General features: G+C 42.2%; 1 protein-coding gene across 1 annotated transcript in view; it reads right to left on the bottom strand.

The window, feature by feature from the left end:
• Nucleotides 1-4,423: 4,423 nt before the first annotated feature.
• LOC118801934 (GRIP and coiled-coil domain-containing protein 2) overlaps nt 4,424-19,011 on the bottom strand; it is a 31,082-nt gene continuing 16,494 nt past the window's right edge. The window contains exons 15-23 of the mRNA XM_036562336.1: nt 18,020-18,097; nt 17,111-17,248; nt 16,113-16,234; nt 14,592-14,768; nt 13,210-13,427; nt 11,911-12,105; nt 9,936-10,075; nt 7,668-7,869; nt 4,424-5,384 (exon numbers count right to left, since the gene is read on the bottom strand). Of these exons, the coding sequence (XP_036418229.1) occupies nt 5,311-5,384; nt 7,668-7,869; nt 9,936-10,075; nt 11,911-12,105; nt 13,210-13,427; nt 14,592-14,768; nt 16,113-16,234; nt 17,111-17,248; nt 18,020-18,097 (1,344 nt within the window). The 3' untranslated portion in view covers nt 4,424-5,310. The remainder of the gene's footprint in view (nt 5,385-7,667; nt 7,870-9,935; nt 10,076-11,910; nt 12,106-13,209; nt 13,428-14,591; nt 14,769-16,112; nt 16,235-17,110; nt 17,249-18,019; nt 18,098-19,011) is intronic.

The following is a 19,011-nucleotide window of genomic DNA, read 5'->3' as shown; positions in this document are numbered from 1 at the left end:
TGTGTAAACACTGTCTGTGTGTAAACGCTGTGTCTGTGTGTAAACGCTGTGTGTAAACACTGTCTGTGTGTAAACGCTGTGTAAACGCTGTGTGTCTGTGTGTAAACACTGTGTAAACTGTGTAAACGCTGTGTGTAAACGCTGTGTAAACAGTGTGTCTGTGTAAACGCTGTGTAAACGCTGTGTAAACGCTGTGTCTGTGTAAACGCTGTGTAAACACTGTGTGTCTGTGTAAACGCTGTGTAAACGCTGTGTAAACACTGTGTAAACGCTGTGTAAACACTGTGTAAACACTGTGTGTCTGTGTGTAAACGCTGTGTAAACGCTGTGTCTGTGTGTAAACACTGTGTAAACGCTGTGTGTCTGTGTGTAAACGCTGTGTAAACACTGTGTAAATGCTGTGTCTGTGTAAACGCTGTGTAAACGTTGTGTAAACACTGTGTGTCTGTGTGTAAACGCTGTGTAAACGCTGTGTAAACTCTGTGTGTCTGTGTGTAAACACTGTGTAAACGCTGTGTCTGTGTGTAAACCCTGTGTAAACGCTGTGTAAACGCTGTGTCTGTGTGTAAACGCTGTGTAAACGCTCTCACTCTTCTTAAGTACTTTTGAAAAATACATACATTCAGCTGAGCCTAAAGCTCAGTCTAAAGCTAAAAAACACTGTATTGCTATTTTAATGTGAGGATCGATTCTCACAGGGAAACATCAGGATCTGAAGTATTGATCCGTCCATCTGTAGTGGGCAGCCAGTATCAAACTCACACTGGTTATTATTGTCCAGAGCAGCTTGACAGCACTGCAGTTCAGTGTTTCTTCACATTTACAGACCTGACCATGTGGTCATTTTCATGAAAAGTGGAAGAAAATAAAATCCATAGCTTGGCCATCCTTGGACTAAAGGCAAAACAAATGACCTGAACACTGTCCATCTTACACTTTAAAAAGTGGGGCAGTGTTTTTGAGGCTCACATGCATGTAAAACATCCAATCTGTTGATTTTGCTTCACACTGTTCAATCTGGATGTTTTTTGGTTGAATAAAACTGTTTTAGACTTAGTATCTAGAACTTCTTTCTCCTTGGTTCTTAGTTCTGGCTTTTGCTCCTGGCAGTGTAGGAGCTCAGGGGTAGTTTGGACTCCTGTCTGTACTGGCTAGGATTCGTTCTCAGTGGACAACACCGCAAGTCGTTCTGGATCAGAGCGTCTGCTAAACGCTGTAAATGTACAGCTGAGCATCCTGTTAAAATGGTTTAATAACTGGACATTTTATTTTTAAAACAGCCTCTCAAGATGATTGGCATTGAATTGGCATCCCCTCTGGGGTCGTCATCATTTGTTGACAGTCACTGCCTCTCCCAGAGCACCAGCCCGAGACCACCTGGCTGCTTGTGTCAAAAAGAGGAGATTTATTGAGGTTTGGCCCGCCTGCCTGCTTAACTCCCACACCAGTGGTCAGTTCCTCCAAAGCATGATGCATGGCAGTTTCTAGACCTGCACCTGATCCTGTATGATTAAAATAACTGGTCAACACGGTGTTCTTACAGCCGCCACACATTCAGCCTTGCGAAGGGCTTCTGATCACTAATTTGCTTTTCTTTAATGACTGATAGGGTCAGTTTCTCAGACTAAGCCTAGTCTTGAACCAAACTGCAATGCTAATTATAATTCACCATTAAAAATGTAACTTAGTGTGGACTTTAGGCTTAATCTGGGTCTCACTATTAGTTAATCTAGTGTTGCAGTCTAATGTAGTGGTCTGCCGTGAGTGTTTGGCTCGTGTGTGTTCAAATATAACTGTTAAACATTTTTATTTTGCTGACTGTGAGCAGTACGACAATGTGCATCATCATGATTAATAACATTACAGCTTCACTGAGCACATTCTGGATAACGTCTTAAGGAGCACTAAACAACTGCATGGTTCATTAAAAAGACAATAGTTTGTCCTGTTTGGATTTAGTGCAGCACAGAATGTGAATAAAAACAATGAATTCATGATTTATTACAGTCTTTCTGATATGTGGCCCGACTGGGGCTTTTCTTTCTGTTCTAACTCATCAAACTTCAGGAAAACAAAATATCTGGTACGTTTAGTGAATCATGGTATTACAAACCCAATTCCAAAGGAGTTGGGACAGTAAGTAAAACGCAAATAAACACAGAAAGCAGTGAACTGTGAATCTACTTTGACCAGTATTTGAACAAAAACAGCACAAAGACAAGATGGTTTATCTGATCAACTTCATTGTTTTTGTAAATAATCATTAATTCTTTCTCCCACAAAAACACAAAAATTCTGTTATTTTAAGCTCAAAATACAACGAAGACACAGCTGAAGACTCATTTCAGAAGAACGGCAAAATATTCCGCTTTCATAGCCGGATCAGTTTGTGTCTCCAGTCCCCAAATGATTATTAAGTGCTGTTAAAAGGAAAAGTGATGTAACAGTGTAAACATGCTGCCGTCCCAACCTTTTTGAAAAATGTCCAACAGAGTTTACTGATCACCGATTTTTGGTTTATTAGTATTTCACACACAACTTTTTTGGAATTTGGGTTGTACATTTTCGCCACATCTCTGACGCCCAACTGCTAATGTTTATAAATCTGAGTGATTTTCAGGAAAACATTCGTTATTTTATTTCATATCGTAACCATATTATGACTTACTATCCCAAAATGAAGGGATACCATTTCATAATTATGACTCATAATGAGATTTATGAAATATTGTCATAATTACATTTTTTATTATTATAACTTAAGGTAAAAGCCACTATAATTAACTAGAGTGACTTAATTGACTGTTTTGTAGTTTTAGCCTTGACGCTTCCAACCTCACTGAGAGTAAACAAGGCAAAGCCAGTTAAGTTTCGGGTTCGTTGTAAGATTTAAGACACTGACTTTGTTCATTTTGATAAAATATATGTTAATAAAAATGAATGAATACATTTTCAACCATATTGTGCATCACAAGCATCTGTCACAGACACCAAAACGGAGGACGTACATCAGCACCACCTGCCATTTGAGGTTCACCTCTTCTTAAATGGTTTTTAATGTTTTCTCACACTTCCAGTAAAGAAAGTGTCTGATTAGCGACTTCGTCTGTGTAGATTTAGGTGTTAATCTTGTGCACCACAATGTTCCACATCAGTACTGCTGATGACTGGAAACTGGGAGGCGGTTTCCAGATTATGGGAAGCACTGTGTAATAAATAAGTACATTTTTCCAATTCCTGTATTTATTGTTTGTGTTCTTCATCACTGCACTGTGTATAAACTACATTCTGTTCCAGGTCAAACTACTCTGAACATGACAGGCAAATAACAGGAATCCTGATCACTGAAAACTGCTGCTATAATAACTACACACCACAGATTCGTCTGATTTACAGAACTGTCGGATCTTTTCTCGAACGTTAGAAGTACAACTCATTTTAATCATCATTAATATTGAACAAACAGTATATTCCCATCACAATCACGCTGTGACTTAATGCCCTGATGTGCAATACGCCAGCATTTATACAATGAATAAGGAAAAACAAGACAAACACTCTATCAGTTTAAAACAAAGTACGAGCACTGCGAACAATAAAACACCTTTCTGAAACAAACCATCAGTGTACTGATCCTGCTGACCACTGTGAATTCAGAACTTCACGATAGACCAGCCAAATGAACAAGACGGTTCTACTTTATACAATAAGGCTTTAGTTGGATATCTACATAATATCAGTGCAACTGATGTTCATATCAATTAAGTTCGCATGTAAATGAGTACAGAACTGGTATCACACTGGTATGAGGACACTTAACCAGCTGACATACATAAACCAACATTCTTAACTAATGCTAAATGACAAATAAACAGATGGAACAACCATTACTGTTACAGTAAAATTAATCACCAATTCACCTCTTGAACTCCCTGAATGAAAATAAACTCATTATGAAGTTCTGCTGCTTGTTAGGAAAAAATAGACACTCAAAATAATTCAGCGAGCTTCTGTCTTTGGTGTTCTTAACTAACTAGAGCTGCAGCACTGCTCTGCCTCAGGGTGGCGCTGTAGCAGACTGGTTCACCCAGTTGGTCCTTCATAGTCTAGAAACTGTAACTCTGCCCGGATTCCTCTGAAAAACTTTACAATGAGCTGCAGCAGATCTGTAAATCTGAAAACTCGCCCAGTTTCCCAAGAGTTTGGAGTGAAGAGTGACTGTTCCTCATTTCTCACACTGAAGACAGAAGAGGAGACGAGGAAGATCTCAGTTAGTGTGAGGAAGAGCGCAGAACCGCACTAGAACAGAGACTCTACAGAAGAGGAGATGAGGAAGATCTCAGTTACTGTGAGGAAGAGCACAGAACCGCACTAGAACAGAGACTCTACAGAAGAACAGCTGATAAACAAACATTTACTGACACTGAATCATCAGCGCCGCTATGGAGAGAGAGTTAGCAGACAGACAACACGGGACCCCCGAATACCAGGGGGGTTCACACACTGGGTAAAATGTTTATATAACTACCAAACTAGTCCAATGAAACCAGATGTTTTATTAGTTCACAATAAGCCCTTTCATGTTCTACTTTCTGCTGAATGAATTGCAAATCTTCTTGTGACATACAGGAAATATCACACTGGGCTGCTTCATATGGTTGTGTTATTCAAACTGGGCCATAATGTTAAATAAAAAGCAGCAGCCAGTCAAACCCAAAACAATATTACGTTGGACGGTTCAGGCTAACAGAAACAGAGATGCAGGTGGATTCAAGTCTTACCGGTATTTAAGTATAACAGGCCTCGACTCACCACTGAGATAATCACGATATACAACAGATTCACATTGACAGGGTAGAAATGACATAAAGATCCTTCCTCTACATTCATGCTGAATGTTTGGCTCTGTTTCTGCCATCGCAGGTACTGAAAGCCCCCCAGTGGACAGAAGCGTTCTCAGGTAGAGTTACAATCTAAACAATGTTGGTCATTAACTTTATGCTGCGTAAGAAAAATCATTAAAACTGTAATATCCCCAAAAAAGAAATGTAAAATAAAAACCAAAGGAAAAATAGATTAATGACTCTGAATATACAGCCAATAATATTCCATTCAAACTGTTCAGATATGGCTAATCAGTAAAGTGTTCTTTATATAAAAATACAGAGGTCTGCAGATTCTTTGTAATGTATGTATATGAATATGTATATAATTATGTATAAATGTAACTGAATAGGTGTGTGTGGATGGTCAGTGTGGATGGTCAGTGTGGACGGCCAGTGTGGCGTGTGTTGGTTTGGGGATTCCGTCTCATCTGATTCCAGACCAACTGTGAAGATATGAGGTCCATCCTGATCCTCTGGAAGCTGCAGCCTCCTCTTCACCTGGACCAACAAGACAGGTTACTACAGCAGCAGCTTTACAGGGAACATTAAAAGAGACCAACAGAAAAAGTCCAAAATTAAACTGGTACAAACACTCAACTGTAACCTGCACTGAAAGACTGAGTCTCACTGCAGCTTTCAAATGATTAAAGATTTAAAGTGCAGGTGTGCAGTGATGGTAAAGGGCTGTGGGGTCAGTCTATGATGGATGTTGGAAAGGATCTACATTCATCCAGGTGGATGTTGGGGGGGCATCAGTGCGTTCAATAACCTGACCGCCCGGAGGGAGAAGCTGTTTTGGAGTCTGGAGATAGCACGGATGCTCTGGTACCTTCTGCCAGATGGCTGGAGGGTGCAGAGTCCATGTGAGGGGGGAGGATGTCTAGAAAGTGTCTGTGGATTCTTTGTGTTTAGTTGCTCTTTGCTCTGATATCCCCGGACAGGCCGGCTCACAGCACTCAGTCTCAGCAGCGTGTGCACCTCTGCAGTCAGCCACGGCTTCTGGTTAGCGCGTGTGGTGATGGTCTTGAATGATGTCACCTCATCTACACACTCAATGCAGCCAGGCATGGACGCTGTACGTTCCTCCAAACTGGCTGATATGTTATATGTAGCTTCATTGATCCTGAAGAGCCGAGAGTCCAAAACAATCCTGAAGAGTCCCCTCAGACCAGGTTCTCACCTGTTTCAGAACCGGTTTGGTACACTTGAGCAGAGGGTTGTATGCTGGAATTATCAGAGATGTGGTCCGAGCAGCCGAGGTGGGGGGCTCAGCCTTGTGCACCGTGGATATGGGACGTAAAAGAGGGTCTGATTTGTTTACTCCACGAGTCGCTAAATCAACATGCTGGCAGAATTTAGGCAGCACTGCCTTCAGATCTGCATGATTTAAGACGGTGAAAGATGTGTCATCGCGTGCGGTCAGTAGGGTCCAGACAGCAAAAGAGAGTTTGTTCAGCGCTAAACTTGCGTTAGCGCCGGGTGGAATGTAAGGCTGGGTCTTTACACTCAATACTACTACAGCACCTCTGCACCATCCACTGGTACTGTAAACACACAAGCCACCACCGTAGGTTGTACCTGACCCTGCTGTGATCCTGTGTTAGCCCCACTAGCTGGATGGCCACGTCTGAAACGCTGTCACTGAGCCACAATAACACAGAACTCCTGGCGTTCGCACTGGGAAGTTAGCTGAAGTCTGAGGTGGTCCAGTTAATTGTCCAGAAAGTGGACGATGGAGAGGAGAAGAGACGGCAGAGCCAGGCATAGCTTTTAGCCTAGTTTTAACCCCTGAGCGTTTACTGTGTTTCCCCTTTCTGGACCCTTTTGACTCACCCAGCCAGCAGCGCCGCGCAGTGCCAACGCCTGATTGGTGAAGCTGACCACGTCGCGCAGCGCCACCAACAGTCTAACATTTACAGCTGAACTCTGTTTTTAATATCACGCAGGATCTGGTGATCACAGACGTGTTCACCAGCGTGTCTGATGCACTTCTTGGGCGTCATGACTACAAGAAACATAAGCACCATATTTCCAGGACCCCAAGTAGACGCTGTGTTGTGAATGTGCTGCCATCTTGGATCGGTGTATTTGCATTACACAGATGGTTCTTCAAGGTTTCTCTAGTAAAGAAAATGGTTCTATAAAGAACCATGAACACTCAAAGAACCCTCTGCATAATTAAGGGGTTCTTTGCATCATGAAATGGTTCTTCAGATTGATGAAGAATGTGCTGTAGATGGTTTGACCTTTTTAAATTGGGTTCCACATAGCACCTAAAGGGGTTCCACTATTGTTCAAGCCAAAGAACCCTTGTTTGGTACTATATAGAACCCTTCTTGCTTGTTAAAACACCAGTGTTCTACATTTGTCTTGAAGTCCACATACAACGTTTATGTGGTTTATGTATCTAAAACATTTCAGGCTTTAATGTGGTCACTGATGGGATTATGGACTCACAGGTGTATTCTGGATGCACACCTGTGGATAAACTGCTCACTCTGACATTCCAGCTGCCTTTTAAAAGTACAATTTGCCGAAAAGAAAATCACAGTGTTGGAATGGTCACTTCATTTGTCTTCTGTAAACTGAACACATTTTTGCGTAGCTCCAAAGGTCCAAACACTTTCTGCAGCCGGAAACCTTAAAGTTTAGAGACTAAATCAAACTTATTTTAAAGAAACTGAGAACAGTCAGGATTTCCGTTATCGGGGCATTTCTGAGTGTTTGTTCATTCGCCTATATATTATTTTTACAGTAACAGAATTGAACACACGAGCGTACCCTGCGCGATGGCGGCCAGCTTGCTCTTCTCCTCGGGGCTGAGCTGCAGCATGGTGTGTATGACGGGCAGCAGCGCCTGCTTCTCACTGCCCGAGCGCAGGAAGATGAACTGCAGCAGCACGTTTTTCAGATACTCCAGGTTGGCCACGGATTTCTCTCGCTCCTGATTCCGCTCCAGACGCCGCAGCTCGCTCTTCAGGAGCTGCACAGGAAGCAGAGACAGTTACAGCCTGCGAGGGGTCAGTTACAGTCTATGAGGGGTCAGTTACAGTCTGCGAGGGGTCAGTTACAGTCTGTGAGGGGTCGGTTACAGTCTGTGAGGGGTCGGTTACAGTCTGTGAGGGTTCAGTTACAGTCTGCGAGGGGTCGGTTACAGTCTGTGAGGGGTCAGTTTCAGTCTGCGAGGGGTCAGTTACAGTCTGCGAGGGGTCAGTTACTGTCTGCGAGGGGTCAGTTACAGTCTGCGAGGGGTCAGTTTCAGTCTGCGAGGGGTCAGTTACTGTCTATGAGGGGTCAGTTACTGTCTATGAGGGGTCAGTTACAGTCTGCGAGGGGTCAGTTTCAGTCTGCGAGGGGTCAGTTACAGTCTGCGAGGGGTCAGTTACAGTCTGCGAGGGGTCAGTTTCAGTCTGCGAGGGGTCAGTTACAGTCTGCGAGGGGTCAGTTACTGTCTATGAGGGGTCAGTTTCAGTCTGTGAGGGGTCAGTTTCAGTCTGCGATGGGTCAGTTACAGTCTGCGAGGGGTCAGTTACAGTCTGCGAGGGGTCGGTTACAGTCTGCGAGGGGTCAGTTTCAGTCTGCGAGGGGTCAGTTACAGTCTGCGAGGGGTCAGTTACTGTCTGTGAGGGGTCAGTTTCAGTCTGCGAGGGGTCAGTTTCAGTCTGCGAGGGGTCAGTTACAGTCTGCGAGGGGTCAGTTTCAGTCTGCGAGGGGTCAGTTACAGTCTGCGAGGGGTCAGTTTCAGTCTGTGAGGGGTCAGTTTCAGTCTGTGAGGGGTCAGTTACAGCCTGTGAGGGGTCAGTTACAGTCTGCGAGGGGTCGTTACAGCTGTGAGGGGTCAGTTACAGTCTGCGAGGGGTCAGTTACAGTCTGCGAGGGGTCGGTTACAGTCTGCGAGGGGTCGGTTTCAGTCTGCGATGGGTCAGTTACAGTCTGCGAGGGGTCAGTTACAGTCTGCGAGGGGTCAGTTACAGTCTGTGAGGGGTTGGTTACAGTCTGCGAAGGGTCAGTTTCAGTCTGCGAAGGGTCAGTTTCAGTCTGTGAGGGGTTGGTTACAGTCTGCGAAGGGTCAGTTTCAGTCTGTGAGGGGTCAGTTTCAGTCTGTGAGGGGTCGGTTACAGTCTGCGAAGGGTCAGTTTCAGTCTGTGAGGGGTCAGTTTCAGTCTGTGAGGGGTCAGTTTCAGTCTGTGAGGGGTCAGTTACAGTCTGCGAAACTAACACTATGTTAATGCTGTATTCGAGCTACAGGCCAATCAGACTGCATGCTGATTGAACTCTGTAACACCGGTGTTCACTTTACTAGAGGAAGTGTGGGACGCAGTCAGAGTGAAAATGGACTCAAATATTTGTGGGAATGAAGTCAGGGCAGATTACTGCCTCAGGTCTTACTAAGACAGTGAACAGCTCCACTGTTAGTCTCACAGGAACAGGCTGATCTCGTAGCGAGAGCGTCGGGGGACACCCACGAGAAATTTAGGGCTAAATGTGGGGGAGAACAAACTGGGCGTGAAATGTCTGAACCAGTCCAACGCTGGTGCGCTGGTCAACACTGTCTGAAGGACAACAAGCTCTCTTAATTCTTTTATCATTTATCTTGTCTGATTTTTTTATGTAGTTTTACTCATTTTAGTTCAACCTGATTAAAATCCATTTTAATTTACTTTTCAATCTCGTTAATGTTGTAAATGTCCGGCTGCATTGAGAATGAGGGTCAATCTCAATGTACTGCAGAGTGAAAATAAAGTCTGATTGATTGATCTTATTGTACAGTGTCCTTGAGTGTTTTGAAAGATGCTTATAAATAAAATAAATTATTATTATTATTATTTTGCTATAAAGATGTTTTGATATTTTAATGAGATAGTAATGTTAGAGGGATGAATCTACTTCAAGATTCCTTGTTTTGTTATGAATATGGGTTGTTTGTAGTTTAGAGTTCTGCTTTAGTGTGTTTTATTTGATCGTTGGGCCGCTTTTAATGTTTTTGTTTTACTTTTTAAGCCCCGCCTCTCTGCTAATGGGTGACTCTGTGTTGGTGTCGGTGCTCACGTTGTTCTGCTCCATCAGGATGGCGTTGGTGGCTTCGCTCTCGTGCAGTAAGCTGTTCAGGTGCTCCATACTGCGACTCGCCGTGTTGAGTTTCTGAGTCAGTTCCTCCTTAGACGGCTCTACCTGCCACACAAAGGGCTCTACACACACACACACACACACACACACACACACACACACACCAGACACACACACACACACACACACACACACACCAGACACACACACACACACCACACACACACACACACACACACACACACCAGACACACACACACACACACACGCACACACCAGACACACACACACACACAGACAGATAACGGGTGTATATATTCAATAAGCAGGTAAACTAAGCTGAACTGTGATGTATTGATCTGAATGTAGCAGTTCAATGCTGGAATGTTAGAACAGTTTATAATAGTTTATATAATAGTTTATAAATGTGTAAAAGCTGTTTTATTATCTAAACTCCTGTGCACAAAATTTCTTCAGTCATATTTGTGTATTTTTAAAAATAATTAACAATTGTACCAAAATAATCAATCAAATGGTGGTGAAGTTGAGGTGTCATAATGTGCTGAGTTAGGGCTGCACAATATGATAACACATATCATGATTGTGATAATTATGTTACAATACAGTACAGTTTTCTGATCATATCCTGTTTATCGTCAGTGCTTGATGGACACTGACCAACTGCATGTTTCACTATAAAGAGAGCAACATTAGTCCCGTTTAACTGGGATGTAAAATATACACAGTATGTAAAATACTGAATAAAATTCATTATATTCACATTTTGTGACAGTATTTTTAAAATGATTTTTCTCTGTTCCAGCTGATCAGGTGTCTGAAAAAATACATATCTTGAAAATAAAGTATCCCAATATTATATTTTGCCATACTGTACACCTCTACACTGAATCTTTTCCTAAAGAATCATAACCAGACCATCTTGATCATTTCATGGAATGACGTCTGTAAACAATGTTACTTTTGAATTATATTTATTTAACACTGATGTGCTTTTAACTCCCCAAATTAATTTAACAGAGAACAGTAAAAACTGTTATATATTAAAATGCTGCAGAGAGTTTAACACTGTGGAGAAAGACACACATGAAGGAAGCCAGCTGAGCCTAGTTTACCTACTTATTTAAGCTTTATTTAAACATTTATTCTCATATTTTTTAAGAGCTTTAATATGATTTTGAATGACTGGCAAAAACAGCAGTTCTGCTCAGCTTCAATACGGTTTCAATTAACATTGACTGGAAAAAACAACCATCTGCACAGTTTTAGCTCAACCCAAACCAACATCACCTCCTATGGTAGCTAAAATAACATCAGCTATTCGGTTTGCTTAGCTAATTTATCTCCAGTCAGCTCCACATTAGACTGGAGATCAGTGATCACACAGTAATAAGCTGTGATGTGGAAAGTTAAGTCGCTATGTATCATTTTCCCCTCTACTTTTCACCACTATTAACACATAAACTAGCTATCTTAAAAGATGAAGTCAGCTCTGATTAAAGGTGTTAAAAGTCGTCAGCAGTGCTGGGGGGGGCGGTTGGGGAGGCTCACAGCAGGCCCTACAAGATGATATGATCACTCTAAGAATATATTTAATCCTGATCATCTTTAATAATCTAGCCTTACTGGTGTTTTTGGTGTTTTGATTCATTTTGCAATCAGACTGTTCTAACAGTAAGCAAGACACCTGAGAGAAACAGCACCATCTTGTGGATTAAGGCTGAAATGCATTTCAGTAACCTATTAGTCCAACAATGAGCTTAATACACATTAAAAATATTAATAAATAATAAGAGCCTCTGTTATCAAAACCATATTTAAACCTCAAGTTTGCAGAATTAAAAAAGTTCTTGAAGCACATAATTAAATATAAACAGTGGAAATCTTGTCTAAATTAAACCAAAGTCTTAAAAAAGGAAGATCAGTGGTAAAACGGTACCTTGTTTGGGGTCTGGGGAGGTGAGGAGCTGCTCTAGCGTGGGCGGGGGGGTACCTGCTGTGGAAATGGACTCTGTCTCTGTTGTCTCCATTCCCTCCCCCTCCTCCCGAGCAATGCCCTGCAGGTCAAACAGAGGAAGCTCGGTGAGCTTCCTGTCCGCCTGGGGTTTCCTGCTCTGCTGCACAGGGGCTGAACCTGGAACAGGGAGAAGAGTGAAGATGATAAAACAGTAAATAACAACAGAAATCATCTACAGACGGGTCAAAGGTGCCAAAGCTGGCCATGAGGATTCCTCACAATCTTACTTGGGTGCCTCATTCCTGATACATTAAAGGGGAACTCCACCGATTTTTCAAAATATCTGAAAATATTCACTTGTAGAGAAACTTACAGACTTTCTTTACAGTGGTGGTGATAGGAACCAGGGGTCGCCATGACAACAACACAAATATAGACATTTTATTTACTATCCAGAACCACCAGTGAACCTACACGAGTCTTCTGAGTTTATATGGAATGTTGATGATGGAAAATAGTGGAAAATCTGAAATAATAAGTTTTCTTTGGGGACTATTTTGCCTCACAGCGCCCTGCATGTATCCCTCCACCATGAATGGAGTTTAAGTTCTCTAAACTATCATAAAACAGCGTCTCAGTCATCAGGCAGTGAATTCATAACCATTTCATGTAGGAACTTTCTGTGAGGGAGCTTTTAGAGGTGGACGTCTGGTTCCTATCACCACCACTGTGAACAGTTCTGACTCGGTAAGTTTATCCAGAACAGAGCGTTTCACACCAAACCACTCTGATCCGCTCTGAACCGCTCTGAACCGCTCTGATTACATCTTAACCAGTTAATTATGTTGAATGTTTGAAAAATCGTCAGACCTCCCTTTCATAAAACTGGAATAACCTGAATAAACTAGAACGTGGACTAACTTCATTAAGCCTAATAAGAATGCTGCACTGAATGCACGTTACTGTTGTACACAGCTGCTCTGTCTTCCAGTGCCCTGTGAATGTGCTGCACTTTTTGCCCTAAAAAATCTGCCATGGTCATTCCTACAGGAAAATAGACCATGTGAGGTGGTGACGTACGAGTTCTGTTGTTTTTGAACATTTATACTGGATACTTTTGTAAACCATCCCAACTCATTCGGTGCTCAATCCATGTGAAAACTGAAATATGTGATTGTTCAGGTGTTCAGAGGGCCACAGCTGCTGAAACACACAAATCTATGACTGAGATGGTCAGAACTTTTTCAGAAATCTGTCCCTGTGAAGCGGCTGTGCTCATACCAGCGCTGGCCGGCTCCTTCTGCAGCTGGAACAGCTGGGCCTCCAGACTGCTGATCTGCCGCTGCAGCGTCTCCACAGTGCTGCGGTGTTCCTCCTGCAGGTGGTGCATCTGCTCCCTGAAGCTGCTGCGCAGAGCGTCCGCCTGAGCCGTGAGCTGAGACACCGACTGACTGTGCTCAGACCTCAGGGCCACGTTCTCCGAGTGCAGGGACAGAACCCTGAGACGGGAGGAAAGGAGGACAAAACGTTAATAAACCTGCAGAGACGACGCTGAATAATAAAGATCTAATTACACTGAATCTCTAAAGCAGTGAACATTAAACCGTTTTCATTTATACTGTTCATTTTATCAACATCACATTTTTAACACTTTCCAGACACGATCAGCAAACATATTGTGTTTGAGGCTGCATTGATAACATTCATCACTTTTATTTTATCTGGAGAAAAAAATTCCCAAAATGTAAAACTGTAAAAATGTAAATTTAGCATCTTTTTCGGAGATGAATTTCCATGTTGTCCTACTCAGCACTGGGAACAAGTTTCAGGTAACAAGTCTTAAATCTTCACACTCGAGTCCCAAACGAAAACAGTCTAGTCTCGATTCTGGTCCCTGAGTCCGAACAGGTGAGTCTCCAGTCGAGTCCAGAGTCCTAAACTGGTCAGTCCACACTCTTCCACACATCAAAAGAATTTTCAAAGCACTACTGAACTACACTAATGATGGTTCTTCAAGGAAAGAAAATGGTTCTATATACAAACATGAACACTCAAAGAACCATCTGCATGATTAAAGGGTTCTTTTTATGGTGAAATGGTTCTTCAGATTGATGGAGAAAGTGCATGAATGAGCTATAGACAGTTCTACATAGAACCTTTTTGAAAAGGGTTCTATATAGTACCAAAAAGGGTTCCTCTATTATTATGGTGTCAATCTTGTAATTACAGAGGAACCCCTTTCTGTGCTCATTCCTGCACATTCTCCATCTATCTGAAGACATTTTTACGATACCCAATTATAGAAGACATTTAGTAAAAACACAATAATAATGATAATAAATCTAAAACTACAATGATTTTGATTCTGTGTTTTACAAATCGTGCTGCACTAAATCCATTAAACAGGCCTCACTGTGGTCAATGAAATATGTCAGTGTTTGTTTAGTACTGATAATATCTACGATACACTCAGAAAAGCATACTGTGACATCGTATCACCATATCAATAAAATATGGTCACTGCCCACCCCTCGTCCCGAGTCCACAGCTCTGGTGCTACCTATTTTTTCCACTGGTCATCTTTGTTTTCCAATTTCATTTCCCAGTAAGGTTTAGTCCTCCTGTTCTCTGTGAGGCTCTGGCAGTGAAAGGAGAAGGTCTACCTCTCTCTCAGCTCAGCCTCCTTAGCGACCGTCTGCTGCAGCATCTTGTTGTGGCGCTCCAGAAGCATGTCGTGTTCCGTGTGAAGCTGCTGGAGCTCCACAGTGCCGCTCTGCAGGTTCAGCTGACTCTCCTGCAGCTTAGAGCGCAGCTGCTCCAGCGTCGTCTCCATGTGCTCCCTGACCAGACAGACAGCACAGCTCTTTAATTCTTCATCTGATCCACAGTTTAGAGCACTTCATATAAAACCCATACTTTATGATGTCCAGTCAAGCATAAACACCTGACTACACCAGCAGCTTCACAACAGGACAGGATTTTAAATGGCTAAACAAAGAATCTTTTATATCAAATGTGGCAATTATAGAAGACATTAAACAACACTGTACATTTGATTTTGCTTTCATTCTTTAAAGTAAGCTTTTGGAGACACCTAGTGGCCAGTTTATGTACATGACAAAGGCCTCCAAGTATAAATGAGGAGGCCTTCTGTGGACTCAATAATGTTTTTGAAAGCAAACATCGTAGAGTCTGTATTTGTAAAAAATTAAACTCTCATTTCAGAAATGTGGTCACCTTAGTTCAGGGGGCTTAGCCGCTGGGTTAAATTAGCTTTTAGACAATGTGGAAACGTAAGAAACATTAGTAGTAAAAGATTCGTAAGTGTGGTAATGTTGTTAACTGATCAAGTAAATCAAAATACAGACAATGTTTAAAGTTGGAGGCAGAGCTACCAGCACTCACTGCTAACAGAGTTAGCCAGGCTTGTAGCCAGCCAGCTAAATTAGTATCCACAAAACAGGAACTAAACTAAAGAGCTGAGTAGAGGGTTTAGAAATGTGGTTCACTGATCAGCTGATACAGTCTTTACAGCCTGCCTTGCTAACCTAGCTGATGTTACGTAGACGGCTAGCTTACTGATATAAATGAGCTGAGCTGACCTGCAACACAGCAGGTTAACAAAGCTCAGAGCGAGAAACATGAACTCACCAAAGGTTTCAGCATACAAAAGAAATACTACATCAGTAGTTAGCTCAGCTCTAACATTACGCTATGAACACCTGGTTAACGATTATGTATGTACTCTATAATTTTATGAAGTGCCAGTGAAATTAAATCTAATTTCATTCTTTTTAATAACTTTCAGACCTCAACAAAGGAAAAATGTCTTTTCAGGGTGTTTGACTTCATCAGTTCTGTCATCCTCCAGTCCAGACGTGTCAACCTGGGGACCCTCCAGGCCAAAACGCTGTGGAGATCAGCGTTTACCCTCATCTAAGCTCTGAATTCAGTCCATTAAGGCCTAATTAGCTGATGAGCTGAATCAGGTGTGTTTAATGAGGCAGGGAGCTGAAGTCTGCAGAGTTTTGGCCGCGATGACTGGAGCCTGACACACGAGGTCTAGTCCTTCATCACTGGTCAGTTTGCCTCAATGAAAGAGACCGTCACAGTGGCTGTGACATCACACATACAACAACGACTCAACACGAAGTAAGTAACAGCACTTTAAAGCTGCTTCTCACCTCTCCTGTTTGGAGAACTCTGCATCGCTCTGAGTGGAGCTCCTGTTCTTCTGCTGCTTCAGCACGTTGTGGACCCGCACCTTATACCCCTCAAACTCGGACAGCGTGGACTCAAGTTCAGCCTGCAGGTCAGATTATTTACACCAGCTTTAATATCGCCCCCCTCAGTTTAGTCAAAAAAGCACAACAAACCACTTTACAGGAATATAGACAAACATAGATCATCAAAAACTTGGGGACGTCCAGCTTTTCAAAACATTTTAACACAAATGTTTTTCTTTGTCAGCTTCAAGACGGCTCCTCCTGCTGTTCTTCACTATGTGGCGCACTTTAGTCCACTTTTATAGATAACAGTATGTCACACAGTTTAGTGATGTAGGCAGTTTTAGACTGTAACTGCAGTGCAAAACCAAAAAATAACTTCAGACACTAAACTTAACTTCAGATACTTGTAAAATGTCTCGAGTGTAAAGATTTTCTTGCTTTTCTATTTATAATGTTTATATTCTTAACTCCTCATCATCCCATGTATAACATGAACCAGTAGCTCTTGAGCAATTTGGGTAAAATATCCTTACAGTGTAAATATGTTTTGCTTTTTTATTTATTGTTTATATTGTTAATTTTTGTGAAGGACAGAGTTTGCATTTTTTATATTTTTTACGTTTAGTATTATATCTATTGTCTATATAGTAATCAGTAACAAACTGTAACCTTGTTGAGTAATTAATGAGGTTAATTACTTTGTTAATTCTCTTCTTCTTACTTCTTCTCAGAGTGCCTTGCTGTCCCTTTGCTGCTGTAGCACTGAGAATTTCCCTACTGTGGGACTAATAAAGGATTATCTTATCTACAGACTACAAAAGTGTGCAAATTTGGTGTTTTTCCTAAACTATCGCTTTAAGGACGTGCAGCCCTCTCTGTGGGGCTCCAGCTAGTGAGAGAAGACAGTTCTGTCACACAGAAGCACAGAAAGCATCAGGAAAAAGAGTAAATACCTTTTTGGAGCTGAGCTCGTTCTGTAAAGTGGTCAGCTGGTGCTGGTAAGAGCTAAACGCCTTCTGATGTTGGTCATTCGCCGACTTGAGCTGCTCCTGAAGTCGGTGCCGATCTGCGGTCAGTTCGCTGCACTGAATCTGAGACAGACCACATGCAGACGCACAAAAATGACTGTGTGATAAAATACTGTGTCCACAGTTTCACTTCTTAAACGCCACTGAATTCTAAAGCTGTGCCCCAATTCAGGGGCTGCATCTGGAGGCCAACTGCGTCACAGTGGTGCGACTGGACTGCCATTTTGAAGGCTCCTTCATATGCAGTCAAAAATGACAGACAGACAGACAGATAGACAGACAGACAGACAGACAGACAGATAGATAGATTCTATAATCTATTCTTACTGTTCACTCAGACAGAAGCACCTTCGCTGTTGGTCCACCTTACAGGTGTAAAGGTGTAAATTAAGGCTCATTTCTAGGTCCAAATGTATAAGCAGAGACGTTATAAAGGAGGAAACTCACTAGAGCTGAAAGATCAAACGTTTTTATGTCGAAATAGCAACAGTGAAAGAGCGCAACTTTCAAATCGCGAGAGCTGCAATTTTTATTATGTAATAAATGATTATGTAATCATCAACAATGTTGACTTAAGTTTAAAATGAAAAGAATTAAATAACACAGAGCTGCCTGTAGATGAGCTGGACCAATCAGCTGCAGAGCACCTCTGTTCTGCACGTGACATCACAGCCATCTCAGCCAACTGGTAGTCTGACACACTCAGTGTTCAAGCTTCATGCCGGAAAAGTGGATATTCCAGCTTTTATGCCTCATCTGTACATCTGGACCTCCGAGTTTCCAAACACGTTTACAGTAATTCGTACTGGAACACAGCCGAGTTTGTGGTCTTACCTTATAATTCTCAAGCTGCTGCTGACTGGCCTCCAGCTCTCCTTTCAGAGAAGACTGTATGATCATCTGAGACACTTCCTGCCAAACAACCAATCACAGTCAAGGCTTTTTACATCAGAAGACAAAATCCTTACACATCACAAGGTTATATTCTATCACTGCTCTACATCTGTCCATTAAAATAGACACACGAAACTGTTTAGAAGCACCGATTAAAAAAGTTATCACAGCTTTAGTCATTCACAGAGAGAAACCAACTGACCGCTTGTGGTTTATCAGTATTAAAAGGTAAAGAGTTTGGGGTAAATGTAAATGTTTGTGTTAACCTTTTCCACATTAGCCACGTTTACACGCAGCCTAATAATCCGTTAACAATCTGACTAATAGCTCAATCGGAATAGAACACGTCCATGTAAACACCTCAATCAGAATACACCAGTCTGATTGAGGCCATTCAGAATACAGTGTCTATCCGACTGATCGAGGTGGGTAATCCTGTAAATAATCCGTTAAATAGAAGAATAATATCCGTGTAAACGCCTGTATCTGATTACATTCCCTATCGGAAAGTCTAAGTCCGTTCTGATCATGTTCGTCTCGTCATAGTGAGAGTTTATACCGTTCAGCATGGCGGAGCAGAAACTGGTCTGCAGAGGAGACGAAGTTTATGCTCTGATCTTTAAAAGACGGCGGTGGGACGGACGTCCAGCTTATGTGTCTCAGAACACGACGTCTTCCTCTCGGCCTTCTTTAATAAGGACATGTGAAGGACGTTTTCCTGAGTCTGACATCATTTTAAAGCAGTTAAAAACACAAGCACTGCTCACTGCTGCTCATCTCACTCTGACTGGACTCATGTGATGCTGGTTGTCATGGTAACGTCTACTCTAAGTGATTCTCTACACATGTGCGTCATTTTGGATCGGATTACTTGTAGTGATCATGTAAAGGGAGATGTTCATCAGATTGTTGAGTAGAGTGAGAATAAACAC

Source organism: Colossoma macropomum, unplaced genomic scaffold, assembly GCF_904425465.1.
Source record: "Colossoma macropomum unplaced genomic scaffold, Colossoma_macropomum, whole genome shotgun sequence".
Classification (NCBI taxonomy): domain Eukaryota; kingdom Metazoa; phylum Chordata; class Actinopteri; order Characiformes; family Serrasalmidae; genus Colossoma; species Colossoma macropomum.
This window is presented reverse-complemented; position numbering and strand designations above follow the sequence as displayed.